Below are 22,512 nucleotides of genomic sequence, written 5' to 3'. Positions count from 1 at the left end.
AGCACTTTCGTGCAAGCTTCTCAACGTTGTATGCAATTAATTAGCTCGAAAATAATTTTGGTTAAACTATTTAATGGCAAATCATATGTAGGTAAATGAAAAAAGATTGATAATTTTAGAGACAGGATACAGAATCAGAATTGAGATAGGATTGAAAATAAGATTTCAAATGTAGAACTTACATTTAATGCATTTTTAAATTTAAGTTCAAATGATTTTTGACAGTTTTCGGAATTGATCAGATTTGATTGACATTTCTCAAAATTCTATTGAAACTCAGTTTCGCTTCATTGTGAAATTTGTAATTCTAGCTATAAGTTTTGCACTTACTATTCATTAAATGTAATTTTACGAAAAAATTAGCGCTAAGTGTCGGTTTTGTTTTTGTTCTTACAAAAAGTTTGAGCAACTGGTCGTCCCAAGCATGCGTGTGCGTATGAAACTTTTTTCTTCTTCCTCTATCATCTATCTTCGTCGTCGTCTCGTCCTTCTTCGTTAAAGTTTTGCTACGTTTTACAACAATTGGAATTATATTAGTTTTGAACAGGGAATATGAAAGATCTCCGGGGCGTTGTTGGCGTGTCCTCAGACGGGAGTTACGGCCGGGGTGGGTTTCACGATTTCCGTTGGCAGCTCCACGTAGCGCTTGATGCCTTCGAGGACCCACAGCTCCAGAGTGATGATGCCTGAAACGGTGGGAAGACATTCATAATCCATTTTAAATCTTTAAGGGCAGCATCAAACATTTGGAAAACAGTGCTTAAAATGTTGATTTTTCTACAAATATTCCTTAAATTTTAAAAATGGAAAATTATCATATTTTATTATTTAGACTTTAGCTTCAGGTGGCTCCAGAGAGTAGCTTTTCAGGAAGGTGCTGAAAAGTGACTTTCTTCCTATGGTCTAACCTAGGGTTACCATATCCTTCAACGCAAAAAAGAGTACGTCGAAATCATATTTCAAAATATTTAGGAGAAACGGGAGAAACCAGGGAATTTAAAGCCATTCAAATAGTGATAATTAGTTGCTAGTTATGTGACTTATCTAGAAATTATGATTTTCAAAAAATACTTTTACAAATTAAAAGTTATCGTTTTTAGGTTTTGCTCATTTTTTTCGGACTTTTAATGAAAAGTCAAAGGGCCGTTGGATTATTCGAAGAGACAGAGATAAAAACATCGCAAACATGAGAAAATGTTGCATTTCAAAAAGAGTGCATATTGCTGTTGTGCTCTTTGCCAACTGTTTGGGAGCTTATTGCACATTCAATGGCGCTGATTGCCTGAACAGTTTTTTAAATAAAAACTTAGATTTTAATCGATTTGTGATGCTTCCCATTCTAACTTATCGTTTGAAACACTCAACAAAGTAGAGAAACTTGGCACGGTACCATGAATGCATAAAGTGTTGCATTTTTTTTTTAAACACAAACTTAAGAACTGGAAGAAACAAGTTCGTTTCTCTGGTAAAATGTCTTTCAACAAAAAAGAGTACATTCCGCAAGATTTTACAAAAAAGAAGCGTACTCATTTCTCGATCGAAAAAGAATACATGTTCTCTTAAACGAGTACGTATGGTAACCCTGTCTATCAGTCTATCATTTCAAACCTATAATACTCACCGATAAAGCCGCCAAAATTTTCAAAATATGTGCCAAATTGTACCTTGATCGAACAATTCTAACGTAAGGTTGCCAGAATTTTTTTCACAACCATCCGGGCCTAGCAATTCCGGGCATTTTTTCAAAAAAACCTGGCAAAATCCGGGCATGGATTTCAATTTTTCAAATCCAAAAACCGGGCAAAAACCGGGCTATATTTAGGTGTTATTATATATGAAAGCAAAGAAAAAATGCGAAAAAATCGAAATTAATATTTTATTTATGTAATTGCAGACTTCCAACAACTTTTTAGAACACTTAAATTTTTAAAGGTTTAAAAAGTAAATCAGCGAAATTATTTGAAACAACCGTTGAAAATTTCCATACCGATAATCGATTTTGCTGAAACTTACTCAAAAACTTTGATTTTTTTTGTTTCTTTGTGAAAATTGTGAAAAAATACGGGCAATATCCGGACTTTTTTCATGATATCCGGGCAACCGGGCTGGACCGGACTTTCTTGAAATTTTGCATCAAATATCCGGGCAAACCCGGATAAAACCGGGCAATCTGGCAAGCTTATTCTAACGCTTTAAAATTGAAAAAATTTCCTTTAAAAAATCAAAATTAATTCTGACAAGACAACACTGTAAACATTCTAAAACTTAATTGAAGTTAAGATTTTATTCCTAGAAACAACTTTTAAGAAGACACCAATACCCAAGCAACCAGATTTCATTTAAAAAGGTTTCATAGAAGCGTAATCAGCTCTCGTTAGTGTCTGAAGAGAATGCTAATCAGCCCAAAATTTAAGTTCTTAAAGCTACTTTGAAGTTCATTTAGGTGGCTGTAGAGAACGCTATTCAGCTTCTAAGAGAATGTCAAGAAACTTCTACGCGCCGAAAAAAAAATCCGATTGACAGATTTCTCTGACAACCAGATGACAGATTGCTAGGTTGCCGGTCTATCATGGTCTATTTCAATGATTTTTATTATACTGTTTTGATTACAAAAGCTGCTTACGCCTAGAGAATTGAACTACTGTTCTCTATGTTGCAATGAAACTCACCAGCCTTTCGACCAATCCAGCAATAATTCATTGCCACTGTAATAATTGGAATTTAAACTTAATGTCGTTTGAGATGATTGAACAGGTTGGTCATTAGATTGTACCTTATTTCGTTTAAGTGGGGAATAGGGTCTAACACTTTCAAAAAATCGATTTTTTTTTATTTTCTTATTGTGAAACATTTCAAGAATGTTGTGTCAAATTTTCAAGTCAATCGAAGCAAAACTGTAGAAATTATAGGCCTTTATCTCCTCTTATCTAATATCTACTGCAAGAATTCGACAACTCTCGGATAGCCAAGGCCGAACAAGAAGCTCAGATGCAGAGTAAAGAAGCCAGAATACGACAGAGACTTGGAAAAAAGAAGTCGAAGAGAACGAAATTGCTGCAGGGCACGTACTTTATGGAGCTGGAATTGACGATTCAGTGTGAGTTGAAAAAATAAGTTGTTTCTTTCATTTTTAGAGCAGAAACTTCAAACGCGTTTTTCTCAAAAGCACATTTTTAAAGTCAGTGGACATCGTCATTTGAAAACTACTTCACCGACTCTTTTCAAATTTGTAACATATTTTCTACATATAAAATACCAATCCCCAACGATTTTCTTTTTTTTTTTTACTTTGGGGAGATTTTACATATAAAAAATGGCGGATTTTTTCGTGAAAAATCGTAGTTTTTACTTCAAACAGCCAAAAAAATTTCATAAATTTTTTTTAAGTTAAATAAAATCGTTGGGGTCTAGAAAAACATCTATTAAAAATATTTTGCTCTGATTTTTTGACTTCAGAACTCAAATTTCAAAGTCAAACTCATTAAAGAACTAAATTAAAATCCAATTTGATTCGGATTATGTTGTAAGGCCGATAGTTGATTGTGTTATGAGGTTTCTTTGTGTTTAATAGACTGCATTGTGTATTATTATTGAATTTGTTATTGAATGCACTGTCATGCTCTATGTGAAACAAGCGAAAATAATAATTTTCCCCTTTCAAAAGGTCTGATTGGTAGTTTATGGCAGTGCACCTCATCGTCATGATTTGAATCTAACATGGTGTACCATATGAATTTCTAATTTAGAACAATTGACCCCAATAAAACCATTGCAACTTTGGTTTACTAAATTCCAATAAAAGATTGTGGTTGGATTCGAAAAATATTAATTTTGGTTATTTTATTTTATCAACGATTCAAACCTAACTGATTTCAACATTTATAAGCAAAATTTTGAACTAATTATCAAGTTTTGTCAATTTGAGTTAGGATACCTCAGCAACTTCAATCGTCTGAATTAAAGCAAAACAACTACTACATTCCACTTTTTTAGTATCAGTCTTGAAGAATAATAATATTTCTAGAATTGTGTGCCTTCAAAGTTGAAAAAATCTTCAAATTTTTATATTTGCTAACAAAAAAGGAAAAAAATTCAAATAAATTCACAGATTATTGGCAACAGTGACGTCACAGACGGTACTAATACTAAAGCAAGGCTGCCTCGGCACTACCTCCTTTAAATATTCCTTGACTGGGATATACATATGTATGAGAAATCAAAAATTTAACAAACGTACCTGGAACTTATCACTTAATTTAAATTGCCTTTAGTTTTCGACAAAATCACTATTTTAACCGCGAACTGCGCACTATTCTTCTTGTATATCTAAGAATAAGAATAAAATGTTATCGCTGATTTTAAGGCAGCTGCTGCTGATTGTTTGTTATGATTTGACCTTCCGTTGAAAAAAAAAAAGAATGGCTTAGCAAGCGCATATTTTTAAGGCTACTGCTGCTGCTGATTGTTTGTTATGATTTGGCTTTCCGGTTGAAAAAGACGTAATGGCTTTGAAAGCGCAGATTTCCAGCTAGCTTCTGCTGATAGTTTGCTTTGATTAGGCATTCCGGTGGAAAAAGACGGAATGGTTTACTAAGCGCAGATTTTCAATGTTGCTGATGCTGATTGTTTGTTATGATTTGGTCTTCCGGTAAAAGAAAAACGGAATTGGCTAAGGAAGCGCATATTTTTAAAGCTGCTAATGCTGATTGTTTGTTATGATTTGGCTTTCCGGTGGAAAAAGACGGAATTGGCTTAGAACTGCAGATTTTTTAGGCTGCTGGTTGTTTGTGTTGATTTGGTCTTCCGGTGGAAAAAAAGGAATGGCTTTTGAAGTGCAGATTCTTAAGGCTTCTACTGATTGTTTGTTTTGGTTTGGCCTTCCGGTGGAAAAAGACGGAATGGCTTAGGAAGCGCAGATTTTCAAGGTTGCTGCTGCTGATTGCTTGTAATGCTTTGGCCTTCCGGTGGATAACGACGGAATTGGCTTAGAAAGTGCAGATTTATAAGGTTGCTGTTGCTGGTTGTAAGTTATGATTTGGCCTTCTGTGGAAAAGAAGGAACGGTTTGGAGCGCAGATTATAAAACCAGCTTCTTCTGACTGTTTGTTATGATTTGGCCTTCCGGTGGACTAAGACGGAATGGCTGAATGAATTTAAAACCTGTTTCTGTTATGTTTATTACAACTATCTTATAAAATTACGTTTTGTCATTTTTATATTGAAAAAAGTTAAAAGTTTTTTTTGATAATTTATTACGTTTCAAATGATGTAAAATCGTTGCTCGTAAATAAAAAAAATCCTTTTGATGATCTTATCGTTTATTGATTTGTTCTTCATCAGTATTTACTAAGTTGTTTTTTTAAATCAAAATTTGGATTTTTATTTCAACTGTGTTTCTGGTTGGAACATTGCCACCCATCACAATTACAGGATAGCCAGGAGCCAAAAATCAGATGTAGTATGCTCCAAGAACAGTTATTTTTTGTTAATTACACCCTTGCCAAGGTTGCCAGTTTCCAATATATTTATAGTGGTTCGAGCAACCACATGTTATGGGTAATATGTTTTGACCAACACAAATAACATCTAACATCTAAATTAACGTATTATTTTTTTACAAATTTCAACAAATTTTTGCATTTGAATAGTGAAGGATTCGATAATAATCTAAGATAATCTTAAAAAAAACGATGGCTACGTGTTCTTGTTTTGACATTCCAAAGTTAAACGAACGTTTCAATGTAAATCCATGTAATTCTTTACTTTTGAAATGTAACTTGAATAGAAATATTTAATATTTTGAAGCACTGTAGAATTAAAGTTTTGATTTAAAAATATTTAGCAATCTACCAAAATAAATCAACAATGAAAAATTCTTGATTCTGACTTTGATGTTCCCTGAAATCTCCGTAACTTTTTTCACGTGCATCAAAACGCATCAGAATGTTCTACAAATTTGTTATTCGATTTAAAACCTTGACACACACACAAGTTTGTGTTATTTTACAATGTTGCCAGAATTAATAACGTTTTTTTTAATTTCAGAGAGAGAGAATGACGACACTTGATCCCTGGGGATACTTGATTCCTTCGCTTTATCTCGAAACAGAAATGTCTTACAAATATCAAATTTTCTAGAAAAATGTGTCGAATTGAACAAAACAACAATCCTGTAATCTCAACGAATTAAAAAAAAAAATATTTTCCGAGTAATAGAACTTTGGTTAAAAAATTTAACAAAATGTGATTTGAAGATATTTTTTTAATCACTTTAAAATGTTTCTCACATGAAAAAATCACAAAACAAAAATATGAACTTTATAATGCCATATTTTCAAAGCAATAGTAAACTCCCATTTTTTTAAGAAGATGTTTTCCAAAATGTATGTTATGGGTCCAAATGGATACATTTTTCTCATGAATAAATCGTGATCATTGGTTATCATGAAATTACTCATTTCTATCCAAAAACTTATGATCATCCAGTAATTATCTGTTGAAAAGGACTAAAAATGCTGTGTTTAGCAAAAAACTAGAAAATTTCGCCTTAAAGTATGCAATGACACTAGGGTAGTAGACAAACTTTTAGAATTCTTTTTGTCTGATACGTACAAACTGTGAAATGCGAACAAATACGACAAAAAAAAATAGTCAACGGACCTTTTATCCACAAATTTACTAGATTTTTGCCTAGGACCAGGGCACCCTGAATTAAGGATCAAGTCTCCCCAGCAAACATTATTGTAGGTATATTCCTCAATAAAATTTGTTAGAAGTTTCGTAAACATTATAGAATCATAGCATAAAACTCGAAAAAAACAGCGTTTACCCACCAAAGTGGAGGCAATATACACACATATTTTTAACTTCTGGCTTAAGCGATAAGAATTATACAAATTAGACGATATTCAACACCTTATTCGTATATCCTGAAAGTATGCGACAGAGTTTTGATTTCAATGCATGCAAACCTTTGCCAGCGATAATATTTGTTGCTTCTCTCATTGGACATTTTTTTTCAAACGAACGATCTGATTTTTAGCAATCTGGTTGCACTGTTTATCGCAGAGAGAACTACAAGATTGTTTTCAAACATGGCGGACTTATTATCATATCTGATTTATACCGACTTAAAAAAGCCATTATTACGATCTTTTAATTATTTGATAAGAATTGCGATTCGCATTATCATTGTTAACGATTTGAGCTATCATTTCTCATGCGATTTTATGTTTGCTGGGTCCTGTAGTCTCACGAATATGCTGCTAGTTCATCTACCAGTTCATGTATCGTTCTAACTTTTTGAGCATGTAAACTTGAAATTACACGCTGTCAATGCAAAATACGGTGAGTTGCTTAATTTTTCCAAAAAGATATAATGAAAATAAGATAAGGGGAACAAATATCCCCATTCTCCCCTTTTGTTTCAACGTAGATTGGATCAAGATTCGGGGGTGTGAGCTAGGTTTCAATGAAGTTAAAAAATAAGGGCCACCCTAGTGTACACCAGAAAACCAAATCACACCAAATTGCCAATCTTCTTTACATTTCAAGTGTTTTCCTCCAATTTCCCAAAGAATTTTTGATGTAGGTACATAATTCTGGATTCATCGATTTCCGGCGGATTTTCTCCGCCGTTCGAGAAAAATTTGGAATACTTACACTAGGGGGCTTCTTAAACTTATGTTAGAGTAAAATTTACGAGACTTCGTTCTCGAGGCCTCTTTTCTTTGCGTATTTAGATTTAGTTTACTTTAATTTCAATTTCCCTTTTTGGTTTTCAACTAGTTACTACGTGTGTTTTCAGAGTTTTCAAAATTTTCCGTTGAAAGATTTAAATAATTTGAGGTTAATAGCATAAGCTGAATATTACTTACTGGCAAATAGAGCGATGGCCAGAATCAGCAGCAACCCGGCAAACATGGCACTCCCCGTCGACGAGGTGTTAGCCAGATCCACGATGATGATCAATGAATTGATCAGCATGTAAACGAATCCACAAATGCTACGGAATATCACGAATATCCGGTACACGATAATGTATTCAATCTTCTCCTAAAAATAGATACACATAGATGATTTTTATGTATTAAATATGGATTTTATTTTACGAGTTTTGCTAAACAAAAATACGAACCCTTTTGATGCCAATCACCAACATAATAGCGAACGCAAAACAAAACAGCGAGAAGATCATTTTGAGTGCCAGCACCGTGTTATTTTCATGTTCTAGAGAAAGAAACAGAGAGAGAGACACACATGTTGGGGGAAGGAAGGAAAACACGAGAAAAACACTTGAGTGATTCGGTTGCACGACACGAGGTTTGCTGGGGTAAAATGTTAGGGATATCATATGAATGTACATATGTAAATCGGTCGGGAGAGAGGGGGATGATGATTGTGAAAATAAAAATTACTCACCGCTGCCGAAGGAGGCTAAACATCGAATGGCTTCGCAAATCGCCACCACAATGTTGAGCACGGCATAGACATAGCCGACGATGCGGAAGGCCTGGATTGGTGCTGTAATCGGCATCTTGGAGGATGCTTCCCAGCTAGTCGTTTGCCACTTTGCCAAAAAACAATCCTAAACCGAGCTAAGAACTGGTCCACTGACTAACAATAATTGGTCGACACTCGGTTGATGATGCGGAAATGAAAACGATCCTCGGCGAGTGCACTGAAACTGACAGCATTCTCACTGATGTGCTGCTGTTTTTCGGTTCCGCACCGCACTTAAGAATTGTTACGATACCTACTAGTCGCAAGCGGCAGAAAAAAGCCAGAGCAAAAAATCCTCCCAACTGTTGTTGGTGGGAAATTCGCCGCAAGTGAATAAATTTTTCCCCAAAGAGATTCACCCTCCTGTTTTCCCTTTATGTTATGTTGGGGGGCGGTGTATGTTGCATGGGTTGGTGGAAAATGGTGGAACGCATACACGAATCAAATCACAAACACTCATTTGTCAGAGGCTAGACCAGGTCGGGATTTGGTCCCTGAAAGCGATAAGGGTCATATCGAATTTAGAAACGGATCTGCGCAAAATTTAGGCTCAATCGGACTAGATTTAGGGGTGCCTCAAAGGGTTCTAAATTCCGATTAGGAAATTGGGAAAACTGAAATTTTAATTTTAATGCCCTAAACATGCATAAAACGTCGTCATGTTATGCTATTTCGAAAATAATTACTCCTTAATAAGATCTTGAGTGTCAATTTGAGACTACTCGCTTAAAGAAGAAGTCTTTCAGTCGTCGTACGGTACAGACGTATTTTCGCGCACCGCCGTCAATTTCAAATTAATTAGTGTTCCCTAAAGCCGCCGCGTATATCAAAGTGCCAACGTTTGTTTTATTACCTTTTTTGTGCCGTGTTAACTGTACGAGGAAAAAAAATGCCAAAGTGTCAAATTCCAACCTGCGATGTTATCGATGGCGTCCACCTTTGGACGTGTACGGGTCCCTGTCATCGAAGATTCCACGCCGCCTGTATCGGAGTGCAGCGGAATTGCGAGGAGTCTATAAGGCGATTTATGCTGACAGTCTGCTATGACTGTCAGCATTCAATTAAGGACCAGATAGATCTGTCGAGATTAATGTCTCGACAGAATGAAATAATGGAGCAACTGAAACTCCAAAACAGCTCCCAGGAGAGAATTAGTTCACAATTAGTGAAATTTTCATGCCTGGAGACCTTGATTGAGGGTATAGATACGCTCTCAAATCAAATAAACGGTCTGAAAAAAGAGCTGTCATCGCTTAAAAAATTGGAACTGTCAAACACGGCGACAATAAATGAAATTGTCCAGTCCTGCAACGAGGATAGTCGTTCGTTGAAAGCTGACTTCAGCCAGGCAGTATCAACAATATTAGCAGCTAGTCAATCACCAATAGACATTCAAGCGGATCTTGATAGTCTAAGACTGGAAATCGGGGAACAACACCGTAGCTGCTATATAAATTTTGAACAGGAGCTCACTCCTACGCTCCAGTCAATCGCGGTGGAACTGAACGCGTTAAGAGCTACAGTGAGGAATCCTGGCGTAAACGAGGACCTTATTGATGAATTACGGTCCATTCACGACGCTGTGAAAGCCAAACCGGCCGATCATCAACACGACTCAGGACCAACTCTAGCCGAGGAAATTGCTTCGTCGTCAAGGGTAAATCCATCTACTTCGTCTAGCGGCTGGAGACGAATCGGAAACAAAATGCTTTGGAAACCTCAACAGTACTGGGAAGAATACGACGAGAGGAAACGGAAGCGTGCGGCTCAAGTCAAGGCCGCGGAAAAAGCCAGGCGAAAACAGCATAAAAAACAGCAGCATCAACAAAGACAAAAAGAAATGTTCCTATCAAGAAAACAACAGAAGCAGTCACGAAAACAATCCCCCGTAAAATATTCATCAAAAGCAAGAGCCACTACTGATAAAGAGCTACTGGCTGCCGCAAAAGTCGCGTTTAATAGAAAATCAACTCCGAAAGCGAAGATCCCGACCTTCATCAACTTCCAACGGGGAGAAACATTGAACCCCGGTCCTAGTTCTGCTTCACCAAATGTGCTAAGGCATCGAAAAAGGCCTTCAAATATTCCTGCGCCACCCCCGGTCTCTCCACACCTTCCGAACTCATCAACATACCAGAACAGTAACACGATGACGACAGTGCCACCTGCTCATCCATACGCTACCTTCAATCAGCCATTCACCGCACCTCTAGTTGCACCGTGCTGTCACCACGACCCATCGGCATTATATTTCAACCCGGTAATGTATAACAACCCATATTTTCTGCCGAACCGACGCGTGCCTATGTAAGCACTAGCTCCTCTGTATTTATAAACCAAGCGGATCATGTTACCATTCGTTCGTGCGATCACCCAGTTATCAATAATAAAGAAATTGTGGCATATTGCCAAAACTTTAACAGAATGCGAAGCGCATCTAAACTAAACACAATTCATAAAAATTTAGTAGCAAGTAATTATACTATCATTTTAGGAACCGAAACAAGCTGGGATGATAGTATAAAAAGCGAGGAAATTTTTGGATCGCGTTACAATGTCTACAGAGATGACCGAAATTTCAATTTGTCCGACAAGAAATCAGGCGGAGGCGTTGTAGTAGCAATAAGCTCTGCTTTCGATTCTGAGCTCATTGAAATAACTAAGCACAAAGAATTTGAGCAGGTGTGGGCAAAAGCTCAAATCTTCAAGGAAACTCATATTTTTGGATCGATCTACTTTCCTCCAGAATATGCCAGTAAAGATTATTTCCAAAAGTTTCTACTGAGCATAACAGAACTATTCAAAAGCTTCCAACCCGAATTCAAAATTCACCTGTATGGCGATTTTAATCAATCGAATCTACAATTTTTACCCGATGAAGATAATGAAGCAATCCTTTTACCGATTTTTGGAGATAATGAAACATTACAATTCCTTTTCGACAATCTTGCTACCTTATGTCTTAATCAAATAAATCATGTGAAAAATGCCTGCAATCGCTATCTCGATTTACTGTTTTCAAACTTGACTGATGACTTTTGTATTTTGGAAGCTACTAATCCAATTTGGAAAAATGAGATATTTCATACAGCTATCGAATTTTCAATTATATGTTCTGACAACAAAGGAATACCAGAATACGAATATGAGGAGACCCTTGACTTTTTCCATGCAAATTACACAATGATTAAAACTAAATTACAATCAGTTAATTGGCAATCATCATTTCAAAGCGAAAACCAAACTGTCAATCAGGTAGCTATTTTTTATAACATTCTTGGTAATATCTTGAGTAAATATGTCCCAATAAAAATAAAGCGACGAACGAATAATAACAGAAATCCGCCATGGTTTTCAAAAGAGCTAAAGCATCTTAGAAATAAAAAGCAGAAAGCGCATAAAAACTGGAAAAAGACACCATCGCTAGCTAATAGTTTAGAATATCAAGAAGCATGCAACAAACTAGCCATATGCCTTAATACCTCCTTCGAAGAATATAATAGGAAAACAGAGGAAAACATTAAATCTAACCCAAGAAGCTTCTTCAAGTATGTAAGTTCCAAATTGAAAAGTAATAATTTTCCATCTCGTATGCACTTGGACAGCGCTAACGGTAATAATTCCCATGAAATATGTAATTTGTTTGCCAATTTCTTCCAAAGCGTTTACACCAGTTTTTCGGAAGCCGATCGCGACACTGCGTTTTTCGATTATTTTTCCGACTCAGCATCATTGACTGTGGTAGATTCAATCACCCTTGAGGAAATACACAAATCAATTTGCTCCCTGGATAGCTCCAAAGGGCCCGGGCCTGATGGAATTCCTCCATTACTTTTAAAAAATCTTGTAAATGAACTAAGTGTGCCCTTGTTTCTATTGTTCAACTCATCGTTGAAATCCGGTGTTTTTCCTCAAGTATGGAAAGAATCTTTTCTTGTACCTATTTTCAAGTCGGGGAAAAAGTCCGACATTAAAAATTACCGGGGTATAGCAATCTTATCGTGCATACCGAAACTTTTTGAAGCAATAGTGAATCAAAAAATATATAATCAAATAAAAACACTCATAACTGAAAAGCAACATGGATTTGTTAAAGGACGATCTACAGCGACTAATTTACTTGAATTCGTTTCTTATAATATCCACTCTATGGATCAAGGAAATTCCGTTCAGGCTCTATACACGGACTTCAGTAAAGCTTTTGATAGAATCGACATCCCTTTGTTAATTTTTAAACTACATAAAAACGGATTCAGTACACAACTGCTGAAATGGATTGAGTCGTATTTGACAAACCGTACACAAATTGTTAGATTCAATGGTTCACTTTCGAAAAGCATCTCCGTTACATCTGGTGTGCCTCAAGGCTCCCATCTCGGTCCCTTATTATTTATCTTATACGTCAATCACATTACTTATTTACTGAACCAGCTAAACGTGCTTATATACGCAGACGATATGAAGCTTTATATGATAGTCAACAACGAAGAAGATTTCAGGGTGTTTCAAAATGAAATAAATATTTTTTACAAATGGTGCAGTAAAAGTCTTCTTGAACTAAACGTGAAAAAATGTTCACATATTGTATTTACAAGGAAAAAATATCCGTCATATGAAATTGTCACATTAGGAAATGAGCCTGTGGAGAGAATCAATAAGATAAGAGATCTAGGTATTATATTGGACTCAAAACTTACTTTTGTAGATCACTATAACTCAGTAATTCAAAAATCAAATAGTATGCTTGGCTTTATAAAACGTTTTAGTTATAATTTTCAAGACCCATATACATTAAAAACATTGTACACAGCTTATGTCCGATCCATACTTGAATACTGCAGCGTTGTGTGGTCCCCCTTTCAAATTTCTCATAAAAACCGTTTAGAATCCATTCAGAAACAATTTGTTCTATTTGCTTTACGAAATCTAGGATGGTCACAGAGCCAATTACCAAGCTACGAATCACGCTGTTTACTAATCACTAATCACTAATCGTACTTCCACAGCCAGAACTTATGTCTGAGTCCCAAAGAATAATAATAGAGTGTTATTATTCTTCTTGTCTTTGTTCATGTTTTTGATTATTTTAACATAAAAACATTAAAATTATCAAAAACATAAAATGGTTGGGCCTACCATGGAGCAGAGAACGCAGAGACATCTGGAACACAGGAACAGGAAGAAACGTGGACCACCAGTACCATACGTTTCAAATGGGCAATATCGTTGGAAGCACGCTAATAAAAATGCTCCTTGATGAAGAAACCATTCGTTATGTAAAATAACTTCACGAATCACTAGGACCTTTCTTTAACGGCTGGAAATGATTTATTTTGTACACAGAAATCACAAACGCTGAGTGTATAATCATATTGAAGAATATAATTTTATAAATCAAAGGATTTGGTTTCAAAGCTAAACTTTTCTTTGTTGAACAGTTTTGGATTTCAGTGTACGATCATTTCTGGTCATCGACCAAGGATAAAGCGCCTTTACTCGCTCTTGAAAGTAAAAAAAAAAAGTAGGAAACATTAGTAGAACATGAAAACTTTAGAGCTTTGCAGCTCGAAAGGTTTCATTTAAAAAAAAAAAAATATCCATTTATTTAAATTTAACTATTATATAACCTTGAGAGATTGCGACAAATAATCAGCTTTCAATTCTTAATGTTTTTGTGTTAAGATATGCTCTGAAGAATTTTTTTATTTATCTGAAAAAGATTTGTAAGACATGATTTGACAAAATTGACTTTCAAGAAAAATCTCATTCAAAATCTTAGCCCCAACTGATTTAGAAGAAAAAAAAAACCTTCTTAAAAAACGACTCATAAATTAAAAAGCAAAAAAGTCGAGGCATGTTAGAAAGAGGCAACATTTAACCGAAAAACAAGCGTTGGGAATTTACACAGAACAAAATTCCACAACGAATATCAACGAGGACAATTAATGTTTGCGATTACCGTTTAAAGATGATTATTTATTTAAAATTGATTTGGTAGATATTTTGTGTGACAGACCTCAATTTCCTGTGCTCTAAACGAATCAGTCCAACGGACCACGACTTGAAAAACCAAAACATGCACCAGGACACTCTGAAATTTGCAATTGGTTTTCCGCACCGACTCTCGAAAATCGAAGATACTTGAATTTATCCAAAATTAGTTATAATCTGATTTACTTTAAATAATTATCATGGAACGGACTCACCAAATACCACTTTCCCATTGTCTCTGGGCCGGTTTCAGTGCTGTACAGCACATAAGGAAAACGATGGTCGATTTTCATTATGCCGAAGGTTTCGATCTCGACCACTTGATCACACTTGAAAACAATTCGACACTTCCGGCATTCCGACACTTCAAAAGTTTTTACATTTTAAATCAGTTTTAACATTTAAACATCAAAAATAATCCTACGAATCACGCTGTTTACTAATAAATATTGAACCATTAAGTGTTAGAAGAGAATTTGCTGCAATCTCCTTTGTAAACGACATAATTAATCAGCGTGTTCAATCTACTTATCTACTAAATAAGTTAAACTTTTATTGTCCGAGTCGCCAGTTGAGAACCAGAAATCTGTTTATTTTAACCTCTGCTCGAACTGATTATGGTAAAAATAGTCCAATCAATTGTCTTATGCAGAATTATAATAAAAACTACCAGAACATAGATTTTACTATGTCTAAACAGCAGCTAAAAAGTGCTTTTTACGGCGACAGGCACTTAAGAACCTAATATTGTAGTATTTGAAGTAATATTAAGATTGTACTTCTAGTTTTAAGAATATATATGTAGCCTACGATGTTTGGTGAAATAAATAAATAAAAAAAAATAAAAATCGCAACATCTCTCTTGTTTCTCAATCGACAAAACTTATAGTTTTGAAAACCTCGTAAGATAACTCAAATATGTTTTCCGGACAATATTTAGCTACAAAAATAAATTTTCACGTTATTCAAAGTCGAAGAAAAAATAAAAAAGGCTTCGGGAAAAGACTACTCAATATAAGCAGATTAGTCCAACTAGTATTAAAAAGTTTTATTATGGCATTTTTTTTGTTTTATGACAGTTTTATGATAGTCATAAAAAATGATTATGTTCTTGTTTCGACCATTTGTTTTCAGTAATTCAGAAAACGCTAATAAAGCTTTTACCAGATATACTGTTTAAGTTGTTTGGAAATAGTTCTGAATGCTCTATTAAAACTCCAATACAATATGAGTATTTGAGCCTGTTCACTACAGGCAAATCGTAAGCGCTCTCTGGCAATGGGAAAACATTTTTCTCTATCAGTTCCTGGCAGTGGTCGTGTAGTAGGCTGCCAGTTCCTGGAATTGGAAAATGTATGCCTTTACGCAGGGATTGAAATGCTCTTGCTCAAGCGGCTGAGCATCAATGCTCTTGAAGCTCGAGAGCGAAGAAAGCTGGAGCCAATTCTAGCCCAACAATAAATGCTCAAATTAAGCTCATACCTCTTCGGACTCTAGGAGACAAGGTTTTGCATTTTGCTTTGAGTTTGTTAGCTCAAGGAGCCGAAATTTCTTGAGCTTGCTGGCTCAGCAAAATTGTAACACTTGAGCTTAGTGATGTGTATTGACTTTGCCATTGTGGTGCAGTGTGAGCCAACGGCGTTTTTTTTGTGCACCAGAAACTGTGAAAGTGGTTGTTGGGATTATTAACATGAATGTAAAAGATTTCTTGTAACTGGTAAAAGTTACCAGCACTAGTAACTATGAAATAGTAAAATTTACAATTTTTCGGGAAAAACGCCAAATGAAAGGGCTTTTTGCGAGGATTATTAAAATCAATGTTAGAGAGTTCTAGTAACTAGTTAAAGTTACCAGTACTAGTGTAACTATGAAATAGTAAAATTTACAATTTTTCGGGAAAAACGCCAAATGAAAGGGCTTTTTGCGAGGATTATAAAAATCAATATTAGAGATTTCTAGTTACTAGTAAAAGTTACCAGCACTAGTAACTATGAAATAGTAAAATTTACAATTTTTCGGGAAAAACGCCAAATGAAAGGGCTTTTTGCGAGGATTATTAAAATCAAAGTTAGAGAGTTCTAGAAACTAGTAAAAGTTACCAGCACTAGTAACTATGAAATAGTGAAATTTCAAAATTTTCGGGAAAAACGCCAAATGAAAGGGCTTTTTGCGCGGATTATTAAAATCAATGTTAGAGAGTTCTAGTTACAAGTTAAAGTTACCAGCACTAGTAACTATGAAATAGTAAAATTTACAATTTTTCGGGAAAAACGCCAAATGAAAGGGCTTTTTGCGAGGATTATAAAAATCAATATTAGAGAGTTTTAGTTACTAGTAAAAGTTACCAGCACTAGTAACTATGAAATAGTAAAAATTAAAAATTTTCGGAAAAAACTCCAAATGAAAGGGCTTGATGCGAGGATTATAAAAATCAATGTTAGAGAGTTCTAGTAACTAGTTAAAGTTACCAGCACTAGTAACTATGAAATAGTAAAATTTACAATTTTTCGGTAAAAACGCCAAATGAAAGGGCTTGTTGCGAGGATTATAAAAATCAATGTTAGAGAGTTCTAGTAACTAGTAAAAGTTACCAGCACTAGTAACTATGAAATAGTAAAATTTCAAAATTTTCGGGAAAAACGCCAAATGAAAGGGCTTTTTGCGAGGATTATTAAAATCAATGTTAGAGAGTTCTAGTTACAAATTAAAGTTACCAGCACTAGTAACTATGAAATAGTAAAATTTACAATTTTTCGGGAAAAACGCCAAATGAAAGGGCTTGTTGCGAGGATTATAAAAATCAATGTTAGAGAGTTCTAGTAACTAGTAAAAGTTACCAGCACTACTAACAATGAAATAGTTAAATTTCAAAATTTTCGGGAAAAACGCCAAATGAAAGGGCTTGTTGCGAGGATTATTAAAATCAATGTTAGAGAGTTCTAGTAACTAGTTAAAGTTACCAGCACTAGTAAGTATGAAATAGTAAAATTTACAATTTTTCGGGAAAAACGCGAAATGAAAGGGCATTTTGCGAAGATTATACAAATCAATGTTAATGTGTTAAAAAATTTTAAGTACAGACCCCGTTCGTTTTTGGCAACATGCCCGAACATTTTGTGTTGCCAAAATCGAACGGTTTTTTTTCTGAAACCTTTTTCTCTTATTTTTTTAAAATAACTATTTTGATTATCATTAACGTTATTTTAAGTCAATTTCCGACCGTTTTTAGATTTTTTAAAAGTTTTTTTCTCAGGTTTTTGATGCATTTTACACTACTTTTTTTTTTGTTTATAATCTTTGTTTTTTTTAACATTTTTGCTGTTTTCGTCATTCTTTATCATTTTTAAGATGATTTTGTCATTTTTAGTCTTTTGTTTGTATTTGTTTTTGAATTTTTAAAAATTTTCAGGTTTTTGTAATTTTTGAGTACTTTACATGTTTTTTAAAAAACTTTTGTTTTTGTTGTTGTATTCTATCACCATTTCTGAATGTAAAAACGTTTTTTTTTATGTTTGTCTAAATTATATGGGTCCTGTTATAGAGAAAACTAAAAGGTAATGTCGCTTCTAAAAACCGTTCGATTTTGGCACATGTGCCAAAATCGGATGTTGCCAAAATCGAATGTTGCCAAAATCGAATGTTGCCAAAAACGAACGGGGTCTGTATTACTATTCCATAGTTACTTATGCTGTTAACTTTAACTAGTTACTAAAACTCTCTGATATTGATTTTAATTATCCTCACAACAAGCCCTTTCATTTGGCGTTTTTCCCAAAAATTTGTAAATTTTACTATTTCATAGTTACTAGTGCTGGTAACTTTAACTTGTAACTAGAACTCTCTAACATTGATTTTAATTATCCTCGCAAAAAGCCCTTTCATTTGGCGTTTTTTCCGAAAAATTGTAAATTTTACTATTTCATAGTTACTAGTGCTGGTAGCTTTTACTAGTAACTAGAACTCTCTAACATTGATTTTAATTATCCTCGCAAAAAGCCCTTTCATTTGGCGTTTTTCCCGAAAAATTGTAAATTTTACTATTTTATAGTTACTAATGCTGGTAACTTTTACTAGTTACTAGAACTCTCTAACATTGATTTTTATAATCCTCGCAACAAGCCCTTTCATTTGGCGTTTTTCCCGAAAAATTGTAAATTTTACTATTTCATAGTTACTAGTGCTGGTAACTTTAACTAGTAATTAGAACTCTCTAACATTGATTTTAATTATCCTCGCAAAAAGCCCTTTCATTTGGCGTTTTTCCCAAAAAATTGTAAATTTTACTATTTCATAGTTACTAGTGCTGGTAACTTTTACTAGTTACTAGAACTCTCTAGCATTGATTTTAATTATCCTCGCAAAAAGCCCTTCCATTTGGCGTTTTTCCCGAAAAATTGTAAATTTTACTATTTCATAGTTACTAGTGCTGGTAACTTTAACTAGTAACTGGAACTCTCTAACATTGATTTTAATAATTCTCGCAACAAGCCCTTTCATTTGGCGTTTTTCCCGAAAAATTGTAAATTTTACTATTTCATAGTTACTAGTGCTGGTAACTTTTACTAGTTACTAGAACTCTCTAACATTGATTTTAATAATCCTCGCAACAAGCCCTTTCATTTCGCGTTTTTCCCGAAAAATTGTAAATTTTACTATTTCATAGTTACTAGTGCTGGTAACTTTCTTTAGTTACTTAAACCGTCCAACATTTATTTTAAAAATCCATGCGACAAGCCCTTTTTTAGTTACTTCACTTGTGCACAAAAAAGCAGGCGTTGGCTCGAACAGCAGCAGTGAAAACAAGCTCAACGATTTTGAATCGGTTGAGCCAACAAGCTCAAGCTCCTCTGGAGGCATGAGCTAACGGGCTCACGAGGGAAAAAAAGAGCTAAGGTTTCTTCCAAATAAGAGCTTAGCAATACGAAGCTCCGGAGACAAAAACGATAGGAGCTTCGTCGATTGCTTTGTAAGCGGAGCTATGGAAATAAAGAGCTATGAAGCTCGCTCAAATGAGCTTCATTTTCAATCCCTGCCTTTACGTGATCCTGGCAGGAGCCCACAGGAAACTATCATTATGGTAAGTCAGCGTATGACAGATTGATATCATGATATTGAGGGAATTCCCCCCCCCCCCCCCCCCACAAGAACAACAGCGGAGGAACCAGGACGAGGATATCGGTATTTTCGGTCAACTTTTTAAGCATCGTAGCGGCCAAAACAAACTAGATGTAAAATGCTGAAATAATAAACTAGAAGAAAATAAACCGTAGCCATAAAATTATTCCGAAAACAACATCTTAAGCTATGATAACTTCCAATATAAACAGAATTTAAATTTACAATATTTATAGTTGACCTCATTGAGTCAATCATAAAAATAAAGTTGAATCTATCATATTTATAATTGTTGTTGAATTTTATCGACGTTTTTCGGCGAGTTTTACAAATTAAAAACGTTTTTATACCATTTGTCCAGACGTTTCGAGCTACTCTGGTATTCGCTCCTCCTCAGTGGACACTAAAATTTATTTTAAATTACAAATAATTACTAAAATTACAATTTTTGTTTTCAAACTTACGAATTACTGGCTTTCGTCTATACTAATTTGTTCTGGCTCAGTTTGTTTTGTTTGGCGTTTACATTTGTGTGTCAGTGTCTGTGTTAATTTGGAAATGACGGGGTCGTATGCTGTTTACAACATTGTTGTCCCCTCTTAGTTTAATGTAAAAGGTTTCTGTAGTTATTCTTGCGTTGTATCCTGCTACTCTTTCTAAAATTTTGGTGTTTTCAAAATCGAAATTATGAAAATAAATAAAAAACTCGATCAGATCTTCTTGTAACTAAAGCGGACAAAGGAAAGGCTATCGTAGTAATGCAACGGAATGAGTATGAGGAAAAAATGCGAGAACTTCTTAGTGATCAAGATATGTACGTACGTTAGCATTGAAAAAGATCCCACCAGTTCCACTTTGCAGAAAATAAATGCCGTTATCGGTGAATGGCAAAAGCAGGATTTCATTGATAAACGTACAATGTATCGATTCAAATTTTTTCATTGTAATCCCCCTCGCCTTTTTTTACTCACAAAGAAGGTAGACCACTTCGCTTGATAGTTTCAACAATTGACACTGCTACTTACAAAATAGCCAAATATTTAGCAGGAATATTAAAAAAAATCGCCGGTAAGACCGACCATCACATCAACAACAGCTTTGATTTTGTTGATGAAATGAGAAGGCTTTTCTTCCACCGGAGACTGTTTTATTCTCCTTGGATGTCGTTTTGCTTTTTACGAACGTCCCTGTCGATTTTACATACGAATATTGAAAAATGTAGTTTTTTACAACTATTGGACCTGGTGCTAAAATCTACATTTTTTCAACACAACGGAAAATTTTACGCCCAGAAGTTTGGAGTCCCAATGGGTTCACCACTGAGCCCTGTGGTGGCTTCAATAGCTCTCGAACGGATCGAGCAGTCTGCGCTTGCTGAGCTGCGAGGAAAAGGAATCACGCCGGTGTTTTTCAAGCGATACGTCGACGATTGCTTGGTTGCTGCCGAAAACGAGCAACAAATGGAAATTTTAAACACTTTCAACAGTTATCATCAAAGGCTTCAATTCACCATCGAGCACGAGACTGACGGTAAAATTAAGTTCCTAGACACAATTCTGCGCCGAGAGGAAGATGTTATTACGACGAAATGGTTCCCGAAGGTTGAAGAAGGACGATATCTGGATTTTAATTTATTGATTCTTTTTTACACAAAAAGAACACAGTTGTAGCACTAGTAGACAGAGCAATAAGACTAACACATACTGTTTTCAGGGAAAAAACATTGAGCACGGTAAACAAAATTCTAAAACTTAACAACTATCCACGGAATTTAGTTTCTAACATTATAAAAAAAAAACACATCAAATTTATAATAGTTTAAGGTGGTTTAAGTGTTACGAATAAGATTATGAATAATTTTGCAACCATCCCCTACTGTGCAGGTTTAGGAGAAAAACTGGCCAGATATCTAAGGCAATTTGATATTAATGTTGCTTTCCAGCCATTAGACAAAATAAAAAACGTAATTTTCACAAAAACCAAAGATAAAATTCCAAAAAATAAAAACATTAATGTGGTTTACGAAATAAAATGTGGAAAGTGTAAAAATCATACGTTGGTGAAACGAGCCAGTTTAAAAAAAACGAATCAAACAACAGCAAACAAATGTATCAACGAAACAAATGAGCACTGGTTTAGCACAACATAGCTTAGAAATTGGTCATAATTTCGATTTTGAAAACACCAAAATTTTAGAAAGAGTAGCAGGATACAACGCAAGAATAATTACAGAAACCTTTTACATAAAACTAAGAGGGGACAACAATGTTGTAAACAGACAACGAGATTCATGTAATTTTAAAACAGCATACGACTCCGTCATTTCCAAATTAACACAGACACTGACACACAAATGTAAACGCAAAACAAAACAAACTGAGCCAGAACAAATTAGTATAGACGAAAGCCAGTAATTCGTAAGTTTGAAAACAAAAATTGTAATTTTAGTAATTATTTGTAATTTAAAATAAATTTTAGTGTCCACTGAAGAGGAGCGAATACCAGAGTAGCTCGAAACGTCTGGACAAATGGTATAAAAACGTTTTTAATTCGTAAAACTCGCCGAAAAACGTCGATAAAATTCAACAACAATACATCGCGGCGATTAACCAACATTCATCATATTTATAATTGAATCGTTCATATTATTGAAGTTGAATCTATCATATTTATATTTAAATCAATTACATTACTACAGTTGAATCTTTCATGTTTATAATCAAATCAATCATATTATTTCAGTTGAATCTACTATAATTATTCTTGAATGTATGACATCAATTGTACATTTTAGTTGAATCAATTATATTATTAAAGTTGAATGTACAAAATTAATCATACCCAAGTTGAATGTATTACATATATTGTTGAATGTACGAAATCAATCAGATTGTCCATTATTTGT

General features: G+C 34.7%; 1 protein-coding gene across 1 annotated transcript; it reads right to left on the bottom strand.

Annotated features, from left to right (window-relative positions):
• Positions 1–311: 311 nt before the first annotated feature.
• LOC129756588 (uncharacterized) lies at positions 312–8,860 on the bottom strand. The gene is made up of 4 exons (XM_055753498.1): positions 8,421–8,860; positions 8,137–8,228; positions 7,877–8,054; positions 312–686 (listed from the first exon to the last, which is right to left on the bottom strand). Exons 1-4 carry the CDS (start codon positions 8,533–8,535, stop codon positions 586–588), a joined length of 486 nt encoding a protein of 161 aa, XP_055609473.1. The 5' UTR covers positions 8,536–8,860; the 3' UTR covers positions 312–585.
• Positions 8,861–22,512: the final 13,652 nt, after the last annotated feature.

The sequence above is a fragment of the Uranotaenia lowii genome, chromosome 3 (genome assembly GCF_029784155.1).
Source record: "Uranotaenia lowii strain MFRU-FL chromosome 3, ASM2978415v1, whole genome shotgun sequence".
Classification (NCBI taxonomy): Eukaryota; Metazoa; Arthropoda; class Insecta; order Diptera; family Culicidae; genus Uranotaenia; species Uranotaenia lowii.
The sequence above is the reverse complement of the archived record's forward strand: the minus strand, read 5'-3'. Positions and strand labels throughout refer to the sequence as shown.

Coding starts and splice junctions, on each gene's coding strand:
- LOC129756588 (XM_055753498.1), bottom strand. CDS start 8,535: ATGCCGATTACAGCACCAATCCAGGCCTTCCGCATCGTCGGCTATGTC. Junction 8,229..8,420: donor TTTAGCCTCCTTCGGCAGCG/GTGAGTAATTTT, acceptor TTCTTTCTCTAG/AACATGAAAATAACACGGTG. Junction 687..7,876: donor GGCCATCGCTCTATTTGCCA/GTAAGTAATATT, acceptor CCACCGTTTCAG/GCATCATCACTCTGGAGCTG.